The sequence below is a fragment of the Taudactylus pleione genome, unplaced genomic scaffold, assembly GCF_031769625.1.
Source record: "Taudactylus pleione unplaced genomic scaffold, aTauple2 ptg000372l, whole genome shotgun sequence".
NCBI classification, from domain to species: Eukaryota; Metazoa; Chordata; class Amphibia; order Anura; family Myobatrachidae; genus Taudactylus; species Taudactylus pleione.
Window position 1 is genome coordinate 11,527,404 of NW_028284773.1, and position 23,476 is coordinate 11,550,879.

A 23,476-nucleotide genomic window follows, 5' to 3' on the forward strand; every position below is an offset into this window, starting at 1 on the left:
TGTTTTAAGGATATCCATGCTTGTGCATAGATGGTATAATCAAACTGGCTGAGGCACTCATTAAGTCACCTGTGCTTAAGTATGAATATCCTGAAAACCCGGACTGTTAGGGTACATTGAGGACTGGGTTTGGACTGTACCAATTTTCAAGTTTAAATTTAATTTCTTAGGCTACCCACATGTATTATATAAATAAAAAAAATTGACAAATGGTACTTCATACTTGCCAACCCTCCCTGATTGTCAGGGAGATTTTTTTAAATAATAGCAATCTCCCTGACTCCCTGTAGAATCTAGCAATCTCCTTGATTGCACCTTATCCTGTTATGTAACTGTTATATACTTGGAAAAACAATACATTCAAATGGTACAATCAGTGCATTGCATTGGTTAATATGAGGCACAATGATCCCTATGGCTGCATGCATTTTCATGTAAGGTTTCTCGTGGCCACTTATATGGAACCCCTTGTTAAACACAATACATGACCAAGCTCTGAAAAGTATCTCTGTGTTTTCATCAACAAATACATCTTACTGACTGCTATGGGGCTCGATTACATTTGGATGTAAGTCAATTTTACGGCATACCCTCAGATGTAGCAGTACACACCCACTTTATCACCAAGCTCATAGGTGTTAGTTTCACAGTCTATCTGAAATCCTTTCTCAAAAGAAGGCAAGTTTGTGGTACTTTCTCTTTATGAATATACTGAATATACAATCAGGGCCACTTAGAGAAGGGAGGGGGCGGGCTTGCTGGAGGGGCCCGGTGGGGGCCCGGGTCCGGCACCGCTCCCCCCCCTCTTACGTCACAGCAGCCCAGCACAAGCTGCTGTGTGCTGGGCTGCACTGGGAGACTGCTCATGGCTGCTAAAGCAGCAGCCGAAGCAGTCTCCAATGCCTATGGGGGGAGTGATCATGTTGATCGCGCCCCCCATTGGCTGTGAACCGCGCTGCAAAAAATATTTTTCTTCTTTTTTTTCTAAGGGGGCGTGGCCATGCCTCCCGCAATTAGGCCATGCCCCCTGCCACCTGGCGCAGTTGTCGGCTGCCCTGTATGCAATGCTTTAATTGTATTAATGAGTTCAGAGATACCAAAATTCTATACTTTATGCAAAGTTTGATACAATTAAAGGTGTGTATGTATATATATATATATATATATATATATATATATATATTTAGTGGCAGTATCACCAGAGATGGCGATGGTGAGCAGCAGATTCTGTGTGGGATTGGAGAGATCCTCCCACACAGGGTTGAAATACTGAGTGGTGATACTCCTGGGCTGCCTTGTGGAGAGAGCTCAAGTGTGAGCTAATGAGGAGGCAGACCAGTCAGAGAGCCCAGTGAAGCCAAGCGGGCCATTGGGGGCCAGGAGGCCTGTGTCTGGACCTTGCAGGAGGCAAGGTGGGATCATATAACTCTAGGACTGTGTGACATTGAAGCAGCTGTGCTGCAGGCTGAAGAAGCCAGGGCCTGTACCTGGAGGATACAGGGAAGGCTACCCAGACAGACTGTGAGGCTGTGGCAGCCAGCCAACTAAAGACCAGGCCGGAGCCTGGGTTAACCTGCAGGAAGCAGGGCTAAGCTGACCTTGGACTTTTATTTGCAGACTAGCTGTGCCTTAATAGAGAGGTCTGAAGAAGTGAGCTAGTGCCCTAAACAAGGGCTAGGTTTGTTTGTTATTTTCTGTTTCTTGATTTCATATGCTGAAAGTAAAGCATCACCTCATTTATTTCACCTGAAAGCTGTGTGTGTGGACCCTCATTAAGCACCTAAACACCGCACCCATTCACCCTCTGCCGAGCCAATTAACCCCAAGACATTACAATATATATATATTTTTATATATATATATATATATATATATATATATAATACAAATATCCTACGTTTGCGCTATATTTGGCAATATTTACACAAAGAATTAATACACAATATACTGATTAGCAACTTCCCTAGGGTTGGACCTTTGTTGGTCAAAAGAACCCAAGTGTCCAAAACAAATTTATAAAGAAAAGGTCCCTGGGAGCGCTTATTTATAAATATTGTCCAGTGGTGATCCCCACTTTTTCAAAGACAGTTATAACTCCTTTCATAAGGTGTAGGTTTCTGGGTAAGTGGGATGGTGAGGTCTTCTTCTTCTGAAATAGAAACCTCGCACCAAGATCACCCAACAAATAGTAATCAGCCTTTTAGTCTTGTGTAAAATCAATAAAATTTATTTATAAAAAAATTTAAAGTGTGTTCTTACATTAATAGTAGTACTACTTTCTGCTGAAAATCACATCTATATTCAAAATACCCTTATTATACAAGACTGAAAGGCTGATTACTATTTTTTGGGTGATCTTGGTGCGAGGGTTCTACTTCAGAAGAAGACCTAACCATCTCACTTACCAAGAAACCTACACCTTATGAAAGTAGATACTGTATAACTGTCTTTGAAAAAGTGGGGATCACCACTGGACAATATTTATAAATAAGTGCTCCCAGGGACCTTTTCTTTATAAATTTGTCCTACAGAAGTATTATAAACCTCTGACGATTTTCATACCACTCTAAGGGACCTACCATCGAAGCCTGACTGCTGTTCTGCCAAACACAGGACTCCATACATCATGAGTCGGTATCATATTTCCAAATGGACCAAGCCATAAATAGTTCTTTTCTAATCCAGGAGGTCATATAGGAACAGGACACTGTATATGCTGTACATTTATCTAATTGGACTAACAACTATCCAGAGAGAGGTGCAAATTGCAGGTTATATGTTTTTTAACATTGTATTGTTTTAATTGTGGTATAAAAGGTATATTGCACTATGCAATCTTACATTTTTATGCATTTTAGTATATAATAAATGCTGCTATTATTATATTTCACTTCATCTGATTATTTTGTTGTATTCATTCTTCCACAAATGAGTGCTGTTCTTGTTCTTCTTTTTTAATTAACTCAATGGTGCCTGAGTTCTACTGATTTAACTATGACCGTGGATTAGGTGAAAGCCAAGAACTGGAGAAAGGACACACAGGCCAGGGTCCAGGAGAAAAAATGGCAAAATGAGCACCACTAGTCACTTCACACATACTTATTTCTTACATTTTAAAAACTATTACTATGTTATTTACATATTTTAAAGATATTTAGACACAATCTTACTTATAAGGCATGACAATGAATCTATGGATATACTGTATGTGTTCAGAAAACTGTAAATATGGGACTGACAAGATGAAAGTTACATATCATCCAATGAGTTCCCTGCTGCTTCCTTACATCAGTTGAGACCTTAAAGTCAGTACCATAGTTAGATGTAAAAATGAAGGATAGAATAATTGTCATTAATTCACATAAAAAGCATATGATTTAACATTCTTATATTATATAGAAACAGTTCATTATGCTTACTCAATATATAATCTTTAATTAGAGTAAGTTTGTTGTTTTCTCACGAGAATAAACATTGACCTCTATGTGAGGCCAAGCCTGAAGCAACATTTTATATTAATTAGACAACTGTTAAATGCTAATTCCTTTATAAACCTGCAAAGTCAGCATTTCTTCATGGGTTTAGGGCACTGAATTCCCTATACATTTTATACTACGCTAAAAATAGTGTACATAAATAAATCAATTTAGCCACTTGCCTTCTACTGTAAGGCCCAATGAGAAACCCTTTTCAAATTGATGTACTCAACATCGCTATTGTGTACACTTTTGACTAGTTTGAAGTATATCTCACATGTTTTTAGCTATTCTAGTAGTGAAGGGCAGTTTATGATGTGTTGCTTACACTTACAAAATGTCGTGAGGCTTCTAAAGTAACTTTTGGAAAAAAATCCATTTTACTTAAGTAACTTACTTCAGTAACTTTGGCACACATTCAATATTTTGGATTTTAGATGTAAATGGAGAAGCTACTGAAGCTTCCAAATTTGATAAAGATATTCCTGCATGAGCCATTTTCAATGCCTAAGAAAAAAAATTACATTTCATTGATCAACATTTAACAGCACTGTAATGTATAGTATTACATCATTATATATAAAGTTTAGTATACCCAATAAACAATACACATAACATAGTTGTAAGTAGAACAGTAAAAAACATGTCTATTTAGTATGTCCAATTCCAGTATCTGTACTAAGAACACATTATTGTTTGCTCTAATGTCATAAAAATTATACAGCTCACACAACAGGACACCATCAGCTACCTTGGGTAATAAATACCAATATTCCAACTTCATGTGATTGCCACACTGCAACATATAAGCAGTAAAGGACATTGGCTTACCCACCCACCTGTGAAGTGCATTAGGTAATCAGACATGAATGAGCTTATAGAAAGAGCATTAAGTATATCAGAGTTTCAGAAAATAAGTATTGTTATTTATTAAAGCTTCACCCACAAACATACATCTAAGTCTTGGTATATTTGAAAGCTGATAAAAATGTTCAACTATAAAATGTGCAGCACTCACAGTATAGGGTATATTTACTAAACGGCGTGTTTATAGAAGTGGACTTGTTGCCCATAGCAACCAATCAGATTCTACTTATTTATCTAGCACCGTCTAGAAGATAATAGCTAGAATATGATTGGTTGCTATGGGCAACAACTCCACTTCTAAAAACCCGCACTTTAGTAAATATACCCCTATGTGTGCTCCCAATACACCTGTCATGAAAAGAGAAGGCCAAATGAAATGCATACAGCAGGTCTTACTGTGTAAATTCTAGTGTTAAACCAGTGACCTGACGGCTATGTGAAATAAATAATTTCAGAAAGTTTCTCGATCCTTTTCCAGAATTTTCCAAATTAAAATTGTATTTTTAAGCCTGCTTTCAGGAGCAGTACACTTTGCAAGAATTAGCTAGCATGTCTACTAATCATTAGAAAACTGACCAAGTTGAACATCCTTAGTAGATGTGTGAGGAACATTAGATTATTCCTTTTCTGTTACATCTGCCTGCAAATTACATCAGCTTGGCATATATTAAAATATCATCACTTACCCCACAGTCATTTGCTCCATCTCCACACATACCAACGTAGTAACTAAAAGAAATATATGGAATATATTTCTAAAATTATATTACATATTTATATAAATCATTATATAAAAATATAAGAAAGATGCATGATAGAACATTTGAGATTACTTATTAACAAATGTGCAAAAAAGTCGACAATAGAAATTTTAGGGTTTGAGTTATGGTTAAGATTAGTCTTAAACTTGGCTTTCGACACTATGTACCAGTTGACATTTTGGCTATCCATATTTTACCTTTAGTCTGTGTTGACGTTTTGCAATTTCACATTGTGAATGTCGACATCCTAAACATGTTAAAATTTCACGTGTTGACATTATGGAGTCTACATAATGACTGTCAACATTACCAGGAAACAGCACAAGTAAAATATAAGTTTATAAGGAAAATGTCTGCCTTATTATAGAAATACAGGCCCTCCTTTTTCTGCCTCTCATGACATTCATTGATATATTTCATAGTACTGTAATTCCATTTTGATTTAACTTTCATTTTTTTTTGTCTTGTAGACATTAAATAGCTGTATGTCATTTTATAATATTTATATAAGCACTGTGGATATAATGTATCAGATTATAATTAAAATGTTGTGTCTGTCATTTATCTCCTATTTAGAAACAATTATAACAAATAGTCTTGCTCGCAAGCATGATTCTTATTGATGAACTTATTGGTTTTAATGAAAATGTTGATATGCATTATGTAGACTCCATAATGTTGACACATACAACATGCCGACAGATTAAACATTGTCGACAAAATAAATGTGACTGGCAGGTGTTGAAGCACTTTTCACTGTTGACTTTGAAGTTGCAATATCTCACTCTGGGCCTGATTCACTACTGATCGCTATTGCAATCGCAACTGCGATTACGCATGCAGTTCTGCTGCGAATATATGCTATTGTCTGCAACTGCTCACCCGGCATAGAAAAGCCCACTACCGCTTTCGCACATCCGGAAGACCTCGCAATCCTGCATAGCGTATACATTGGTAACATCGAGTAACGTTGGAGCCTCACACAGAATTACAGTAGGTCTGACCTGGCTCAGAAATGTAAACTGTTGTCGAACGCAGTGAGTACTCAAGCTGCAAATGCCGTCGCAGTGGCTCATTTAAGCACGCCCAGGAAACGGCGTTCAAACGGACAGGCACGCCTGCATTTCTCCAACCACTCCCTGTCACCATCCACATACGCCGACGTCCCGTAACTCACTGTGAAATGGCTTTGTATTTGCGTAAGTGATTGCAGTGCAATCGCAATGATAACCCACGTAAGTGCACCGCGATGCATACGCATGTGCAGTACGCACCATCGGTCGATCTGTGTATGGTGTTGAAGTTGCAATCCATGATAAATCAGGCCCTCTGTCCATAGAAGCTGCTGTTTTAGCAGACAATCACTCCTGCTGCATCTACCCAGCAAATAATAAGCTGCATAGTTCACCAGACATTTAAAGCTCTGTCTCGTCCCAACTCTGCTTATGCTGTCCTATTGTTATAGTTCCTTTGATTAAATCCTGATCCTGCTATCCTAATATACTGGCATACTGATACCAGTGTGGAATCCTGAATTCCTAACACCCTGTTTCTAGTGTTAAATTGTGAGTTCTTGGCACTCTTGCAACCGTATGCAATCTTAGGTTTATGATCTTCTGTCCATGTGCAATTGACACTCTCCCTTAGTACTTTAGTGATTTACTGATATTCTTTTACCAGTGTGCAATCACAAGTCCCTGGCACCCTTCTACATGTGCGCAAACCTGAGTTGCTGACACTATGCTATTTGTATGCTCCTGACAATCTACTATCCAAGCATAATTCTAAATGCCTTACATTCTGCTACCAATGTTGAATCCTGAGTTAATGACACTCCGCTACCACTATATAAGTGCAATCCTGAGTATTTGGCACTGCTACTCAAGTGCAATCATGAGTTCCTGACACTCAGTGTTACCTGAGTGCAATTACTGAGCTCCAGACATTCTGATATCCATATGCAATCATGAGCGCCTGTCACTCTGCTTTCCATATGCAATCCTGACTTCCTATCACTCTGATACCCTTGCTCATTAGTAAATTCCTGACCAGAGGACCTATGAGGGGGAGCAAGTATGGATTACTCAGGCTTGGCCTAGGAGTGCAAGGAAGATGTAACTCCATCCTGTGATTTCATGACACCAACCCTTCCCCCCTTGTGTACATTATGGAAGTACTGGATGAGGGGGCATAGCTGCACCCCCTCTTGTGGCTACATCCTCCAGCATCCAGGCCCAACAGAAGTCTTGACAGCACTGATTCTGACACTCTGCTATCTATATTCCATACTATTTTCTTGGCACTCTGTTATCCATTGCAAACCAAAGTTCTTTATATTTTAATAGTGCACTATCCTGAGTTTTCCACATCTTACAATCAGTGTACTGTACAATCCTGAGTTCCTGACAGCCTATTATGCAAATGTGTTCCTGGGATCTTCACACTCTACTACAAGTGAGAAATCATGGATTCCTGACACTCTTCTGTTGTGAATACTGTGTATTTCAATGAATTACTGATTCACTTTTATTCTGCATACCATAGTGCAAAGCTGAGTTCCTGAGACTCTGTTACCAATGTGCAATCCTGAACTTCTGATACTCTGCTACCTGTAGGCAATTCTGAGTTCATGCCACTCTGGTATGAATGTGCCATCATGAGTATCTGTCACTCTGCAATCCCTGTGCTCCTGACTCTGATACCCACATGATATCCTAAATTCCTGATATTCTACTATCAGTGTGAAATCCTGCTCCAGACACTCTGATACAACTATGCAGTAATGAGGTCAAAGAACTCTGCTACCTACATACAATCATGAGTTCCTAACACTCTTCTATCCATATGTTCCTGAGACCCTGCTACCCAAGGGCAATCCTAATTTCTGACATTCTGTTATCAGTATGCAATCCTGTGTACCTGGTGCTATATGACCGATGTACTATGCTGAGTACCGGGCAATCTGCTATACCTGTGTTAGTAAAATTATGTGCCCAAATGTTATCCTGTGTTTCTAATACTCTTCTACCAATGTCCTTTCATGACTGCCTGACATTCTTCTATCCATATACTCTTGACTCTCCCATATCTATGTGCTCTTGACATCCTACTACCAGTGAGCAATCTCAAGTTCCTAACTCCCCGCTACCAAAATATAGTTATTAATTCCTGCTATTCTGCTAGCAAGTGCAGTCCTCAGTTCTTGACCATCTGCTACCAATGTGCAATGTTAAGTTCCGAGCACTATGCTACTCATATGTAATCCTGGGTTCCTGACACTGCTAGTTATGTTATCCCAGCACTCTACTACAGTACCTGTGTGCAATCCTGAGTTCCTGACACTCTGCTATATGTGTGCAGTCCTCAGTTTTTGATACTGCACTATCCATAAGTAGTATAGACACTGACTCTCTGATATCCATGTGCAATTGTGAGATCCAGACACTCCCAACTGCAATTCTCAGTTCCAGAGTGTCTGCTACACATGTTACTCTGAAATCCAAAACATTGTCAATTCTTGTATGGTTTCAAGTGTAATATATATTTACGCTCTTCCACAAGATTTCTGTCTACATTTTTGCAGCAGAATTCCTGACATTAATGAACACTTTTTTAGTTATATTTTTATTTATAGCATACTATATATTATTATATAAAGCACACATTTGGGGAAATCTTGTAGTGGGAAGTGATGAAAATACCTATATATCTTGGATCTGCTATGAGTAAGAGAACAATACTTATAGTTGACAAGAGCATATTAGAGGCATGGGTTTACACTTTGCTACCCATGTGCAAGCATGTTCCTCCCATTGTATGTACCTGTGTGTAATCCTGAGTGGTGGGAAATTGTGACAATACCTTTATATCTGGCAATTGCTGGGAAGCAAGATAACACTTTTTGTTGACAAGAGCACATCAGTAGCATGTGTTGCAAGTAAAAACTGCTCACACTACAGTTCAATGAGCTTTCTATTATAATAATGCATCAAATATAATGCATTTAAGGATAAGAGAGAAATCGTCTAAAAAAAAAGAGAAATTGTAAATTCTATTTATAGAAATAATTATAATTTATTATTCTACTTTGCTAAAAATACTACCAGTACAATATAAACAAACTGTATGTGCAGCTATTGAAAATATAAAAAAAATTCACTTACTCAATTTTTTGCAAATCTTCAATAATGTTTGTTTTTTGTTTTGGTGTCATTCTGCCAAAAATAGTTCCATTAAGAAGGATCTGCAAGATAAAGTACAAAACTTTTGATGAAAAATATAACCAATAGTGAATAATTATTGGGTTTTACAGCTCCATGTATTCCTGTATTCTGTAAATATTTGGAATCTGTTACATATATAATTTAGCTGTAAAAAGAAGTGGATAGTTTGACAGTAGAAGCTGTTCAAGCATAATAACAATCTTTATATGTTAAAGGCAGGCATGTTTGCAAAATTATTATTATTATTATTATTATTATTATTATTATTATTATTATTATTATCTGTAGTATCCAGCATTGCACGAGTTTAATTCTTCAAGTTATAAAGTTTAATTATGCTATGTCGTTCAAATCCATCCAGTGGAATGCCCAGAACAGGCTCCCTGGGTCAAAGTTCTTCCCAGCGCACTCTGCCGTGAGGTCCAACTGGGACCCTAATCACTCTATTAGGCATCCCAGACCAATTGCCACCCCTCTGTGAAGTTTTCATCCAAATCCATCCAGTGAAAGGTTCAAAGTTCTGCCCAGCATACACCAACTAGAGGTCCAACCAGGTCCTCAACCCACTAGTATATCTTCTGGGATCCAATGTTGTCACTCTGCGAAGTTTTCACCCAGTGTAAGGCCCAGAACAGGCTCCCTGAGTCAAAGTTCTGCCCAGCATCCCCGGGTCAAAGTTCACCCCAGCGTACACCAACGGGAGGTCCGACCAAGACCTCAATCCCCTAGTATGTCTTCTGGGATCCAATGTTACAATTCTGTGAAGTTTTCGTCCAAATCGTCCAAATCCATCCAGTGGAAGGCTCAGAACAGACTCCCTATGGCAGCTTTACCATGAGAGCTGTGGAAGATATTCGCAACAAACACATTATATATATATAGTAGATTAGTATTAATAATAATAATAAATATTCTGTAGCACTGTACAGTGGGGATATACACATAATATATAGAGTAGAATGTAGTTCAAAAGCAGACAAAACACATCGAATCCTGCTACATGGCGGTGACTGAGAGTTGAGAGATGTGAAACAGTAATCTGAGATAGAAATTAGTTCATAAATTTTTTTTTTTATCTTTTTGCAGAATAGGAGTATTTGCTGCATGCTTAAATAATAAAAGGGAAGATAAAAGTGGAGAGGGAAGATAGCTGAGTTGAGGCTGGCATGAGCAGAAGACCTGTTTATTCAAAATGCCAGAGCTTGGAGGAAATGGAATCGGTATATAATACCGCCGGCCGCATTGCCATCAGTTCGATTCCCGGCAGCGTCAGGCCACAGTGGAACAGATGCCAGCAGCGGCAGCCCGACAGCGCTGTAAATCCTGATCATCCCCAGGGTAGTATAAACTAACCTAACCTACCCCCCTAACCCTAACCCTCCCTTAGGGGTGCCTAACCCTAACCTCCCCCCCAGTGTCTAACCCTAATCCCCCCTCTAAGTGCCTAAACCTAACCCCCCCTTCCCTGCTGCCTAAACCTAAGTCCCCCGGGGGGGTGCCTAACCCTAACCTCCCCCCAGGGGTGCCTAACCCTAACCCTCCCTCCCCCTAGCCTAACCCTAACCTCCCGGGGGGGTGCCTAACCCTAAGCCCCCCCCTGGGAGCCCCCCCCCTGTGGCTGTCTGCTCGCGGCGCCCAGCATCCCTTCGATCGGGATGCCGGGCACCGGTCTCCCGGCGTAGGTAAAATGAGTGGCGTCTACATCTACACGCCGGTCATTTCACCCACACCGGGATATGACAGTCGGGAAGTCGGCTGCCGGTATAATGTCAGACGGCTTCCCGATTGCATCCCGGAGGAAATTGTGCAGGTTGTTGCTTAGGGAAGATGATATTATAATGTATTTGATTTTGTAAATAACTCCAAATAAAGAAACAATATAAGAAAATCTCAAATAAATTACTGCAAAAACTGGAATTCATATACTCATAACCTCCCACGTTGTCTACTGCAATTTCCTTCTTACAGATCTTCTACTTCCTTTCATCTCTACAATCCAAAAAGAATAAAGTAGCCTAGTGGACTAATATTGCTAAATTTTCTTCTCGTTCCCTGTCGGTCCCTAAATTGGCTGACTGTGCTTTACTGAATCCAATGTAAAATGCTTCCAACTTAAAAGGCCATTAACAAAACAGGACTACTGTAAATATCTTCCCTTATTTTAAATATTTCCTAAGTAGATCCCTCTGCACTGCTAAATACTGTACTTTTATTATCTTACCCTGACTTCTTCCTTACATTCCTGGTTACATGACATATTTTGAGCTGCACTCTCTGCACTTCACCCTTTTCTCACACAAATAAAATTTCCCCTAGTTTACAAACCTTCAAGTATTCCTTTAAAACTAGAGATGTGCGCCGAACAATTTTTGCTGGTTTTGGTTCTAATTCATCATCCAGTTTTGGTTTTGCCAAAATGCCTTGACTGGTTTTGGTTTCGGATTTTACCAAAAAAGCTAAACTCACATAATTTGAGCCTTTTTTGTTCCTATAGTATTATTAACCTCAATAACATTAATTTACACTAATTTCCAGTCAATTTTGACCACCTCACAACTCACAATATTGTTTTCATCCAGTTTAGGCCAAAACATTGTGCCGAGCTAGCTGACTGACTAAGCTAAGCAACAGCAGTGGGTGGCACAAACACATGGCAGTTCAACTTCCACCATGGCACATCGGGGAAAAAAAAATCATAAATCAAGAGGCCTGAAGGAGATGGAGTACAGGTGCATCTACAATATCTAGCTTACGGCAGGGAAACAAAGGGTTGATTTGTAGTAAATTTAATTTAATTTTTTTATTCCGAAGCAAATTTATGAGGGAGGAGAGGAGAGCATGGGTGAACAACATGTCCCATATTTGCCCATAAAATCAACTTGGTGGTTCAGAATATTTATTTAAATTAAAGGGGCTTGCAGGAGATGCTGTCTGCATCCGCTGAAGCATATAAAGTGTGGAATTCTGATCATTAGAGGATGAAGGTGTTGGTGATTGCAGGTGCTGGGATCTATCTAGCTAAACTTGTGAGAAAGGAGCTAGCTGAAGCTGGACTGCTTCTTGTTATTTTTTTAGCACCAGTTTCTAATTTTGTAAAAAAAAAATTCATGAGTTCAATGCAAATGATGTAATAGTTACAAGGTTCCTAGATGGTTAAGGTCCCTACCTCTACTAACCGTGGTTTTACAAACACTACAGATGGCTTGACAATTTTTGTCAGGATTTGGGTAAAAATAATTCCATACATAAGAGGTGCATTTGTTGGTCCTACTGTATGCTCAAGCATGTTAATGGCCTTCCTCTTATCATGGCAAAGAGGTGCTTCCACCTTTGCCCAATTTACACATACAACATGCTTATCCTCAACATTAATACGGACGTCAGCTAAACAAATATCCCCCTCATCCTCTTGCACTTCCTCGGTGGCATCCTCAATTTATATGTCATCAGCTATAGTTGTGCTGCTCATCCCCACAGTTGGAGAGGACGCAGAAATGGTGGATGGCAACTTCTCTGTGAGTACAACAGTATCAGAAAGGTCAGGCTCACTCATAGCACTCATGGACACACTTAGACTATTCTCAGAAATTTGTGACATTTCTGTTTCTGAACACACATTTTGTTCTACTGCCTTAGTGGTTTTCAATTATATTCCACCTTTCTACACTCTGATTGCATCGTCATGTGAGGCAGTGGAAGATGCCTCACTGACACTTGCAGAACCAGCACTCATAAATAAAGGCCAAGGCCTCAGTCTTTCCTTGCCCTGCATGTGGTGAATGACATGTTGGCAATTTTATGTTTTTCTGCACCACACTTTCTTATACTGTATTAGATGTGTTTTTTTCTTTAGCACTGTATATTGTTTTTTTTATTTTAGATGCCCTCATTTAGACCCTCTATGCCCTTGAGCGTTGGCTTAAGTAGATGACATTGAAGGACTAGCATTGTCATCATGACTGGTGGTAGCAGCTGCAGCGACAGTATTTGCTCTTCTCTAAACTGAATGTTATCCATTTTTCAATTTGCAGATCATTGCATGGCTTATATATGCATGTGAACAAAGCGCACTGGAGTAAAGTGCACCAAACAGTACAAATAATTGAATTGATTTTTGATGTCACAGCTCCGGTCTTATATATGCACGTCTACAAAGCGCACTAGGGTAAAGCGCACCAAACATTACAATCACTAGACTTTAATTTTATTTTATTTTTTTCTGTCGCAGCTCTATTCAAACTGCATGGAGCCACAGGGTTTATATATGCATGTCAACAAAGTGCACTAAGGTAAAATGCACCAAACTGTACAAACAATAGAATTTAATTTATATTTTTAGTTGTGTCGCAGCTCTATTCAAACTGCATGGAGTCATAGGGCTTATATATGCACATGAATGTCTTTACTGTTGGACACAGCACAGCTTATATACAGCAGAGTACAGCACAGCATACAGCAGTGTGCCCCCCTATACACATTGACTCAGAGAGCAACACAGCCACTTGTTAGTCTGGACACAGCACAGCCACAGAGTACAGTGAAGCATACAGCAGCATGAACTCCCTATACACATTGACTAAGAGCAGCACAGCTTTTATTGAGTCTGGACACTGCACAACTTATGCAGCAGAGTAAAGTGCAGCACACAGCAGCATGCCTGACAAGGAAATGGCACCGAGTCCCACCCACGGCACCCTATATAGAATCCAAAACCCGCTAGAATCCGATGCCCTGAGGATGACATTTTGCCTCAAGTGGAATCTGAGGCAAGAAAACCTGATTCCTGAAGTTTGGACTGGTTATTGTTTGTTATAGTTGTTATTGTTTAAGCTAGAGATGAGCAGGACCCACCCGAACTTCATGATCCAAGCAGAGATCCGAGTCCGGCTCAGGGTTTCCCGCCTGACTCGGACAAAAAATTAGGCAAAACGTCATCAATCCCAAGTCATATTCTCATGGGTTTTAGAATCTATATCATTTTCACTCCAGCTGTGGAAAGTGTACTGAACAGATGTGCTGTCACAGTGCTCTGTCCATCCATCGTGGGTCAAGGGCTGCTGTGTCTTGCAGGGGTGCTCTGCTCTGTTGGGTCTAGGTGTGCTCTGGGTGCTGTGTCCATCCATCAAGAGGCTGTTGTGTCTTGCAGGGGTGCTCTGTCGGTCTAGGGATGCTCTGGGTGTTGTGTCCATCCATCAAGGGGCTGCTGTGTCTTGCAGATGTGCTCTATTGGTCTATGAGTGCTCTGTCCATCCAAGGGTGCCGAGTGTGAAAAAAAATAAAAGCTAATAACATTAATATAATGTAATATATATATATATATATATATATATATATTTGTGCTGTACCCCAGTGTACATTTTATAATTTTTTTTTACTGTGACGCCGCCGGTCAGACTGCAGCATAATATTCATAAACATATTGTGACACTGTAAGTGGTAGTGCAGTGTAACGTATTGTGACTCTGTAAGTGGTAGCGCAGTGTAATATTCATAAAAATATTGTGACACTCTAAGTGGAACCGCATTGTAATATTCATACATGTATTGTGACATTGTAAGTGGGAGCGCAGTGTAATATTCTAAAATATATTGTGACACTGTAAGTGGAACTGCAGTGTAATATTCATAAAAAATATTGTGACACTGTAAGTGGTAGCGCAGTGTAAAATTCATAAAAAATATTGTGACACTGTAAGTGGTAGTGCAGTGTAATATTCATAAAAACTATTGTAACTCTGTAAGTGTAATATTCATAAAAACATTGTGACACTAAGTGGTAGTGCTGTGTAATATTCATAAAAAATATTGTGACACTAAGTGGAACCGCAGTATAATATTCATACTTGTATTGTGACACTAAGTGGTAGTGCAGTGTAATATTCATAAAAACTATTGTAACACTGTAAGTGTAATATTCATAAAAAACATTGTGACACTAAGTGGTAGTGCTGTGTAATATTCATAAAAAATATTGTGACACTAAGTGGAACCGCAGTATAATATTCATACTTGTATTGTGACACTAAGTGGTAGTGCAGTGTAATATTCATAAAAACTATTGTAACACTGTAAGTGTAATATTCATAAAAACATTGTGACACTAAGTGGTAGTGCTGTGTAATATTCATAAAAAATATTGTGACACTAAGTGGAACCGCAGTATAATATTCATACTTGTATTGTGACACTAAGTGGTAGTGCAGTGTAATATTCATAAAAACTATTGTAACACTGTAAGTGTAATATTCATAAAAAACATTGTGAGACTAAGTGGGACCACAGTGTAATATTCATAAAAAACATTCACACTGTAAGTGGTAGCGCAGAGTGTAATATTCCTAAAAAATATTGTGACACTGTAAATGGAACCACAGTGTAATATTCCTAAAAAATATTGTAACACTGTAAGTGGAAATGCAGTTTAATATTGTTAAAAAATATTGTGACACTGTAAGTGGTAGCACAGTGTAATATTCATACATGTATTGTGACACTGTAAGTGGAAATGCAGTGTAATATTAATAAAAAATATTGTGACACTAAGTAGTAGCACAGTATAATATTCATACACGTATTGTAACACTGAAAGTAATAGCACAGTGTAATATAAATAATATTGTGACACTAAGTGGAACTGCAGTGTAATATTCATAAAACATATTATGACACTAATTGGAACCACAGTGTAATATTCATAAAAAATATTGTGACACTAAGTGGTAGCACAATGTAATATTATTCATACAAGTATTGTGACACTGTTGGTCACTAATACCACAGTGTAATATTCATAAAAATATTGTGATGCTGTAGGTCATTGATACCGCAGTGTAATATTTAAAATTGGTACAAATTGAAATGTGTGCTGTACCCCACTTCGTTCATATTAGTTGATATGGAGTATGATCAGTTGAGAGGAGAGCAGAAACCACATACTAGTGCTGGAGCTTCTGCCAGTTCCACCAGTCATGACGATACTAGTCCATATAAATGAAAATAATAATATACGTAATCTACTAAAGCCGATGAATCAGGGCATACAGGGCTTAAGTCAGGGGATCTAAAAGCAAAGAAGCAATCTTTTACATTGGTAAAGATTCCCGGCTGTTCTACAAACTCTTTCTGAGTACACACTGGAGGGTGGGCAGCTCAAGTAAAGCAAAGTCAGTTTGTGAAAGGGCCTCCAAATTGCCTTTTTTTCTGCCAGTAATCAAACGGACTGTCTGATATGTCTATTTGGATGCTATCATTAAAAAAAATTAAAATGGTCCTCAACCATTCTTTGAATAGTGACTGTATCAAATGGAGTCACGGTAGAGGTCTCATTAATTGTAGGCAATTCTTTTAGACCTGACCAGATGTCAAAACTTAGTTGTGTTTACTCATTGGCATCACCAGTGGGTCTTTTGGGAAAGTTTTGTTTTTTCTCGGCAGATGCACTTGCTGGAGAAACTGAAGGAGAAACCATCGCTGCATCACATGCCACTTGAGCTGACAATTTTCTAACTAACAGCTCTTTGCATCTCTTCAGATCTGTGTCCATTGGGAAGAAAGACATGACATATGACTTAAATCTAGGATCCAGTATAGTTGCCAAAATGTATTGATCTGATTGTAAGATCCTGACAACCCTTGGATACTGGTGAAGTGAATAAAGGACTTGATCTACAAGGCCGACATACTTTGCGGAATCGCTTCATTTCAGTTCCTCTTTCAGTTTCTCAAACTGCTTTTCCAACAATCTAATTAGGGGAATTACCTGAGTCAAGCTGGCAGTGTCTGAACTCACTTCACAGGTGACTACTTCGAAGGGTTTTCAGCACTTTGCACAACACGGAAAGTATTTTCCACTGAGCTTGAGTAAGGTACATATCCCATCATCTTCCTATATCATAGTTCGCCATGTAGCTTTGGATGACTTTTTGCTGTTCCTCTATCCACTGACCCATATAAAGGGTGGAGTTATACCTTGTAACTACCTCTTGCTTCAGCTGGTGGCAGGGCAAATTCAACATTTCTTGCAGGTGCTGCAATCTTCTACATGCGCCTGCTAAATCGTGAAAATGTCCAGAAATTTTTCGGCCCACAGAGAGCATCTCCTGCACAACCCTGTCATTTAAAAAAAAAAATTGCACCACTAAGTTGATTGCGTGAACAAAACATGATACATGTTGGAATTCATGTACACACGGGGTAAGCCATTTTGCAATGACTTCCCTGAGATTTTCTAAAAGGTTGTCAGCGGTATGCCTCTTAGTGAAACTGGTGATACACAGAGAGGCCTGCCTCTGTAGGAGCTGCTGTTTCTTAGATGCTGCTGTTGGTACCACTGAAGGCAATACACCCACCCAGTGGGGTGTTACAGTCATGTAATCTTGCATTTGCTCTGTTCTGCTTGTCCAGATATCTGTGTTTAAGTGGACAGTGGTACAACAGCATTTTGAAGGACACTAATTAAGTTTTTTTTAACGTCCCTGTACAGGCTGGGAATTGCTTTTCTAATGAACAGAAATCTAGATAGGATTTGGTAACGGGGACACAGGGCCTCAAGTAACTTTCTAAAACTCACTGCATTATTGGCGGATATTGCACAAACATCTAATACCAGCATAGATGTTATAGCATCAGTGATCCGCTGTGCAACTGGGTGACAGCTGTCACACTTGCTTCCCCTTGCAAAGGATTGTTTAACAGTCCATTGTTTTTTAAACTACTACTAGTAGTTTATCCTTCTGGGATAAAAATCCACTCCCAGCAGCAGGTGTAGCGCTCAAGGATTCTTCTGGGGGCAAGAACTGATGAGAATGATTTAAATATTGTAAATGCCTCTCCTCTTCCCCTCACCTCCTTCCTTATAAATTAGCTGCGGAATCAAAATATTCAATTAAATTTACTATGAATCAACCCTTCCTTTCCCTGTCTTCAACTACATACATAATCCAACTCCCTCAGGCTTCTTGAATAATAAAAACATTTGTTTCCTAATGTGCCATGTTGGAAGTTGAACTGCCACAGATGCTGCAATCTTTGACGATGGTTGCTGAATACTGAAAATGTCCAGAAATGTTTCTGGCCACACATAGCATGTCCTTCATGCCCCCTTAACTTTAAAAATTATTCTGAACCACCAAGTTGATTTTGTGGGCAAAACACGGGTCATTTTGTTCACCCATGCTCTCCCCTCCTCCCTCATAAATTTGCTTTGGAATAAAAAAAATTTATTAAATTTAATAGGAATAAACCCTTTGTTTCCCTGCCCTCAGCTACATACTGTACATACTCCATCTCCGTCAGGCCTCTTGATTAATGAAAGGAAAAAAAAAGATGTCTGCGCAGTCATCTATACACAAATATAAAGGCGGTAGATTAATAAATCATATAAAATTTATTACACATGTATTTGAACTGCAGTTCAGTATAAAAACATATATCACATTCAAATTAACTCTAAAATGCACCTATTGGCATCAAGTAACTGGTTAATGGTGCACTGGTATAAACGTCTCAAAACAATTGTTGTGAACAATAGCAGATGTTTATAGCAATTGTTTATTTATCCCCTCTATGAATGAGTGTAAGGATATGTTAATAAGTAGGATATATAGTAAATATAGTCACCAATATAGACCCCGAAATCAAAAAGCTGATGTCCCCAATACCAAGCTGGTGGTGTTCACCAGGATTTTACGAGGATCTCACTATCAGAAGGGAGACGGGACATCACGGTTCACAATAGGAGACATCCCAGCACTCCTGAATCACATCAAGCGCTGTGATCACCACCAGCTTGGTATCGGGGACATCAGCTGTTTGATTTCCTATTACCCTCATTCATAGAGGGGATAAATAAACAATTGATATAAACATCTGCTATTGTTCACAACAATTGTTTAGAGACGTTTATACCAGTAATAATTTTTCCTTAATGTAATAGGTAATTTTCTCCTTCATGTGCCTTAAACAGCTGGTTTCAGCATTCCATCTGTTAGCACAGGTAAAAGCAAAATATTTTATTTAATTGTAATAACAATTTTACTGTTACTTAAGCCAGGCAAAGGGGGGGGGGGGAATAAACATAATTAATTAAGGTTGGGAGATGTACTAAGCCATACCTCCCAACTGTCCCGATTTCAGCGGGACAGTCCCGTTTTACAGGCTGTCCCATGGGCAGGGGGAAGTTGGGATAGACACTCTCACACCGCTGCTCTGCATAGCTGGGCAGCAGTGAATGGATGACCCCCACATGCGTGCGTCATCCATATACACATTGCCAGGTCTGGATGAGGCTGGGGGCTGTCAAGCAGCTCCCGGAGTGCTGGACAAGCCCCCAGCATGACTAAAATGTGGACGTGGTTCGCGGGCACTACATTTCCTGCGAGGCCACAACCCCTTGTTGATAGGCCACTCCCCCTATTTCAGACGCATGCACAGATGTCCCTCTTCCCCTTCTTGAAATGTTGGGAGGTATGATAAAGCCCTGTAGAGAGATAAAGCGAAGAGAGATAAAGTACCAACCAATCGGCTCCTAATAGTTGCTTTACATGCTGTGTTTAAAAAATGACAGTTAGGAGCTGATTGGTTGGTTCTTTATCTCTCTGCAAGGCTTAGTTTATCTACCCCTATATATTTGTTTTGCACCGTAGACTTCTTTCTCTCTTCTTCAAATATTTTGTACTATAGTTGGTCTGTGGTATCACCTTCCATCAAATAATTAATACTAAATCACAATATTATTATGATATCAGGATCATATTATGGAGTTTTTTTCCCTAGTGCAACAGGAAGTTTTCTCTTTCTTGCTCCATAAACTGTATGCAGCCTGTGAAGGATTGCTAAGGATCTATTTTGTAATTATAGTCTCCTGTAGACTCCACAGTCCTGCTGGATTGCAAAGACTGCAGTTTTGCATGCTGGTTAAGTTTGTTTCCATAAAGGATCAATAGTGCAGGCAGCGGCAGAGAAGAAGTAATAGCAGTAGTACAGTGGAGCAGAAGGGCTAATTCCTGGGTACAGTAACAGACTTGTGTAAAATGTGTCCTATAGACATAGCCATGGTTATTGCTGGCTGGTCTCCACACACCCACAGCAGTGCTACCTCAATATCCCTAGGAACATGCACCTGCAGTGACATTAGGCTGCCCACATGCTGAATGCCATAGAGCCCATGACCATGACAAAAGTGTATGACACACAGATACTACGCTTTTCTCTTTATTTCAATTCTAGTTCCATGCTTCTATGGCATTGCACCTATTGGGGCTAATTCTGATTCGGATGCAAGTGGGTGCTTCTGCGGGATGCAGTATAAGCCTGATTAACTACCATAGGGCTAATGTGAGGAGCAGTACAACATAAAGTGGGAAGCTACGCCGCCCACTGTTAATCCATCCACAGCAGCTATTGTCATAATTAGTATCGGCACTTGCACCAGCCCCATGCTAGATGCGAGAGGTCCATCTTATACAGGCTTTCCCCCCCCCCCCAATTCAATCTGACCTGGTGACTATTATTAGTGAACATTGCTTACACTTACTTACATCAGGTACTAAACTAGGCAAATGTTGCTTGATAATTTCATAAGACTTTCCATTCATAGCATAATGATATTTCCCTGTTGTCGTAGCAAAACCCCAGTTATTATCAGTCGATAGGACATGCTTTATTGTGTTCTGAAAAATATAAAATAAATGGGTTATTTCATTATAATATTATATTCTTGATGCTTTTTGAGAACATAGATGGAAGCATCTTCAATTACAAATAAATCATGGTTACACCAATAGACAAATGCTAGTGTTTGTTTTATTGCAGTCACTTCTATACACTTTCGGCTCTATGTTCTAAACCCTATGCTCCATTCCTTGGGAATGAGGACAGGAAAGACAGCATGGTAATGAGTCTTTTCAACCACGCACCTCAGTGATAGGCTCCACCCATGAACCTCAGTGGTGACTGCACAAATAGGCATTCAAGGGCAAACATGGAAGCAAGAGAGAATGTGCTGCTCTTTCTCCATATTATCTTGCTGCATAGACGAATTGATAACAAGGAATAAACAAAACTTCTGATGTTTGGTCCACTAGTCTATTTGAGATATTAGGTAAACTTAAAAATGAATTTATAATTATCTTAAACATATATATATATATATATATATATACACACACACACACACACACACACACACACACACACACACACAACAATAATGTCCGGCACTCCTCTATTGGAAAAGAATAGTATGGCCCAGGTGCAAATCCTGGTGGCCCAAACTGACCCCTTTAACAAGCACGAATGTAGGTAGCACTAAAGGGACTTGAGAAAAAATAATCACAACGCACAGCTGATTATGCCAATGTTTCAGATGTTTACTACATCTTTTATCAAGGACAACAAACTGTACAAAGCTGCTTACCTAAATAACCATCACCATCTCCCTAGTGCATCTCAGCGCCGGGCACCCGACTTCTGGTTGCGGGCGTCATGACGTCACCCGCAGACACGTAAGCCGGGGGCAGGCTGGTGTCATAGAAACATCAACAAATAATTATACATCACTAAAGTGTCCATAACATTTAAACACTGTGCCAAAAATCTGCCTTTTCAGGATACTAACGTTTTATATTGCTATAAAAGAGGTCGCAATTTGAAGGATGTGTTAGTCCACAATGACATTACTGATTGCGGACAGGCCTGTCCGGATCATTTTTTGTCGAAAGCGGATGGATGCTACAGATGTACAGGCTGCACTACTTGTAGCCACTTAGAAATTGGCACGTACATTACACATCCCCATCTAGGTTGTAAAATTCCGATTAGGCACATTCTCACGTGCTCTAGCAGATATGTCATATACGTAATCAAATGCCCTTGTGGTCTTGCCTATGTGGGCAAGACCATTTGTACATTTAAAGAAAGAGCAGCCCAGCACAGGTCGGCCATACGTTTATCTTTACAGGGCAGGGATATAGATCAGCCCATAGCAAGGTATTTACGTGATGCCAAACAATCTTTGGCAACCCTAAGATATAAATTAGTGGACCATGTCCCCCCACTATTAAAAGGAGGCGACCACAGCAATTTACTCTTGAAGCTAGAATTCTGGTGGATTTTTAAATTAAAGACTTTGACGCCCTATGGTTAAACGAGACTATTAGTTATACACCCTTTTTATGAGATTTAGGACTTTTTAGGTCAGTCACGATCTAGTAGTGTTAACTAGTTGCTCTAGAATATGAAAGATAGATTCTCCAATATGTCTTTAGCAGCATGCTTTAATTCTGGTCACATTAAGGGATTAACCAAGTATTTCTGCAATACATCTATTAGTTATAGAGCAATTTTTAAGGTAACTGTATTAGCAAAGTATATTCAGTATTTTTGTATGAATTTGCACGTTGTAAATATGAGTCATGTGCTAGATCTCGGCACAGTGTTTAAGTGTTATGAACATTTTAATGTTGTATAATTATTTGTTGATGTTTGGTGTTTCTATGACACCAGCCAGTATGCAATCGGGAAGCCGGCGGACGTAAGCCCGACAGCCGGCTTCCCAACTACTTTATCCCAGCGAGAGTTAAATGACAGGCGTCTAATTCTAGACGCCTGTCATTTTACCGATGCCGGGAGACCGGCGCACGGCATCCCAATCGAAGTGATGCCGGGCGCCGCTGCGGACAGCCGCGTGGGGGGGAGGGTTAGGTTTAGGGCTCCCGGGTGGGACTTAGGGTTACGCATCCCCCCGGGAGGTTAGGATTAGGCTAGGGGGAAGGAGAGTTAGGCACCCCCGGGGGGGACTTAGCGTTAGGCACTCCCCCCCTGGGGACTTGGGTATAGGCGGCGGGGAAGGGGGGGCTAGGTTTAGGAACTTAGAAGGGGGGATTAGGGTTAGGCACTGGGGGGAAGGTTAGGGTTAGGCACTCCTAAGGAGGGTTAGGGGGGTTAGGTTAGGTTAGTTGATACTTACCTGGGGACGAACGGAATTTTCAGCCGTGTCGGCCTGCCGCTGTAGGGATTTGAACCACCGGACTTGTGTCCGGCAGTAATTCGTATGTATTCCCACCAGCCTGACCCCGGCTTACGTGTCTGCGGATGACGTCATGACCCCCGCGACTGGAAGTCGGGTGCCCAGAGCTGAGATGCACGAGGG

The 23,476-nt window shown here is 39.9% G+C and overlaps 1 protein-coding gene across 1 annotated transcript in view; it reads right to left on the reverse strand.

Annotated features, from left to right (window-relative positions):
* LOC148508284 (putative cation-transporting ATPase 13A5) overlaps window positions 1–23,476 on the reverse strand; it is a 157,234-nt gene that overhangs the window by 58,784 nt on the left and 74,974 nt on the right. Inside the window, exons 13-16 of the mRNA XM_088444741.1 lie at window positions 20,865–20,996; window positions 9,268–9,347; window positions 5,030–5,072; window positions 3,874–3,983 (exon numbers count right to left, since the gene is read on the reverse strand). Of these exons, the coding sequence (XP_088300867.1) occupies window positions 3,874–3,983; window positions 5,030–5,072; window positions 9,268–9,347; window positions 20,865–20,996 (365 nt within the window). The remainder of the gene's footprint in view (window positions 1–3,873; window positions 3,984–5,029; window positions 5,073–9,267; window positions 9,348–20,864; window positions 20,997–23,476) is intronic.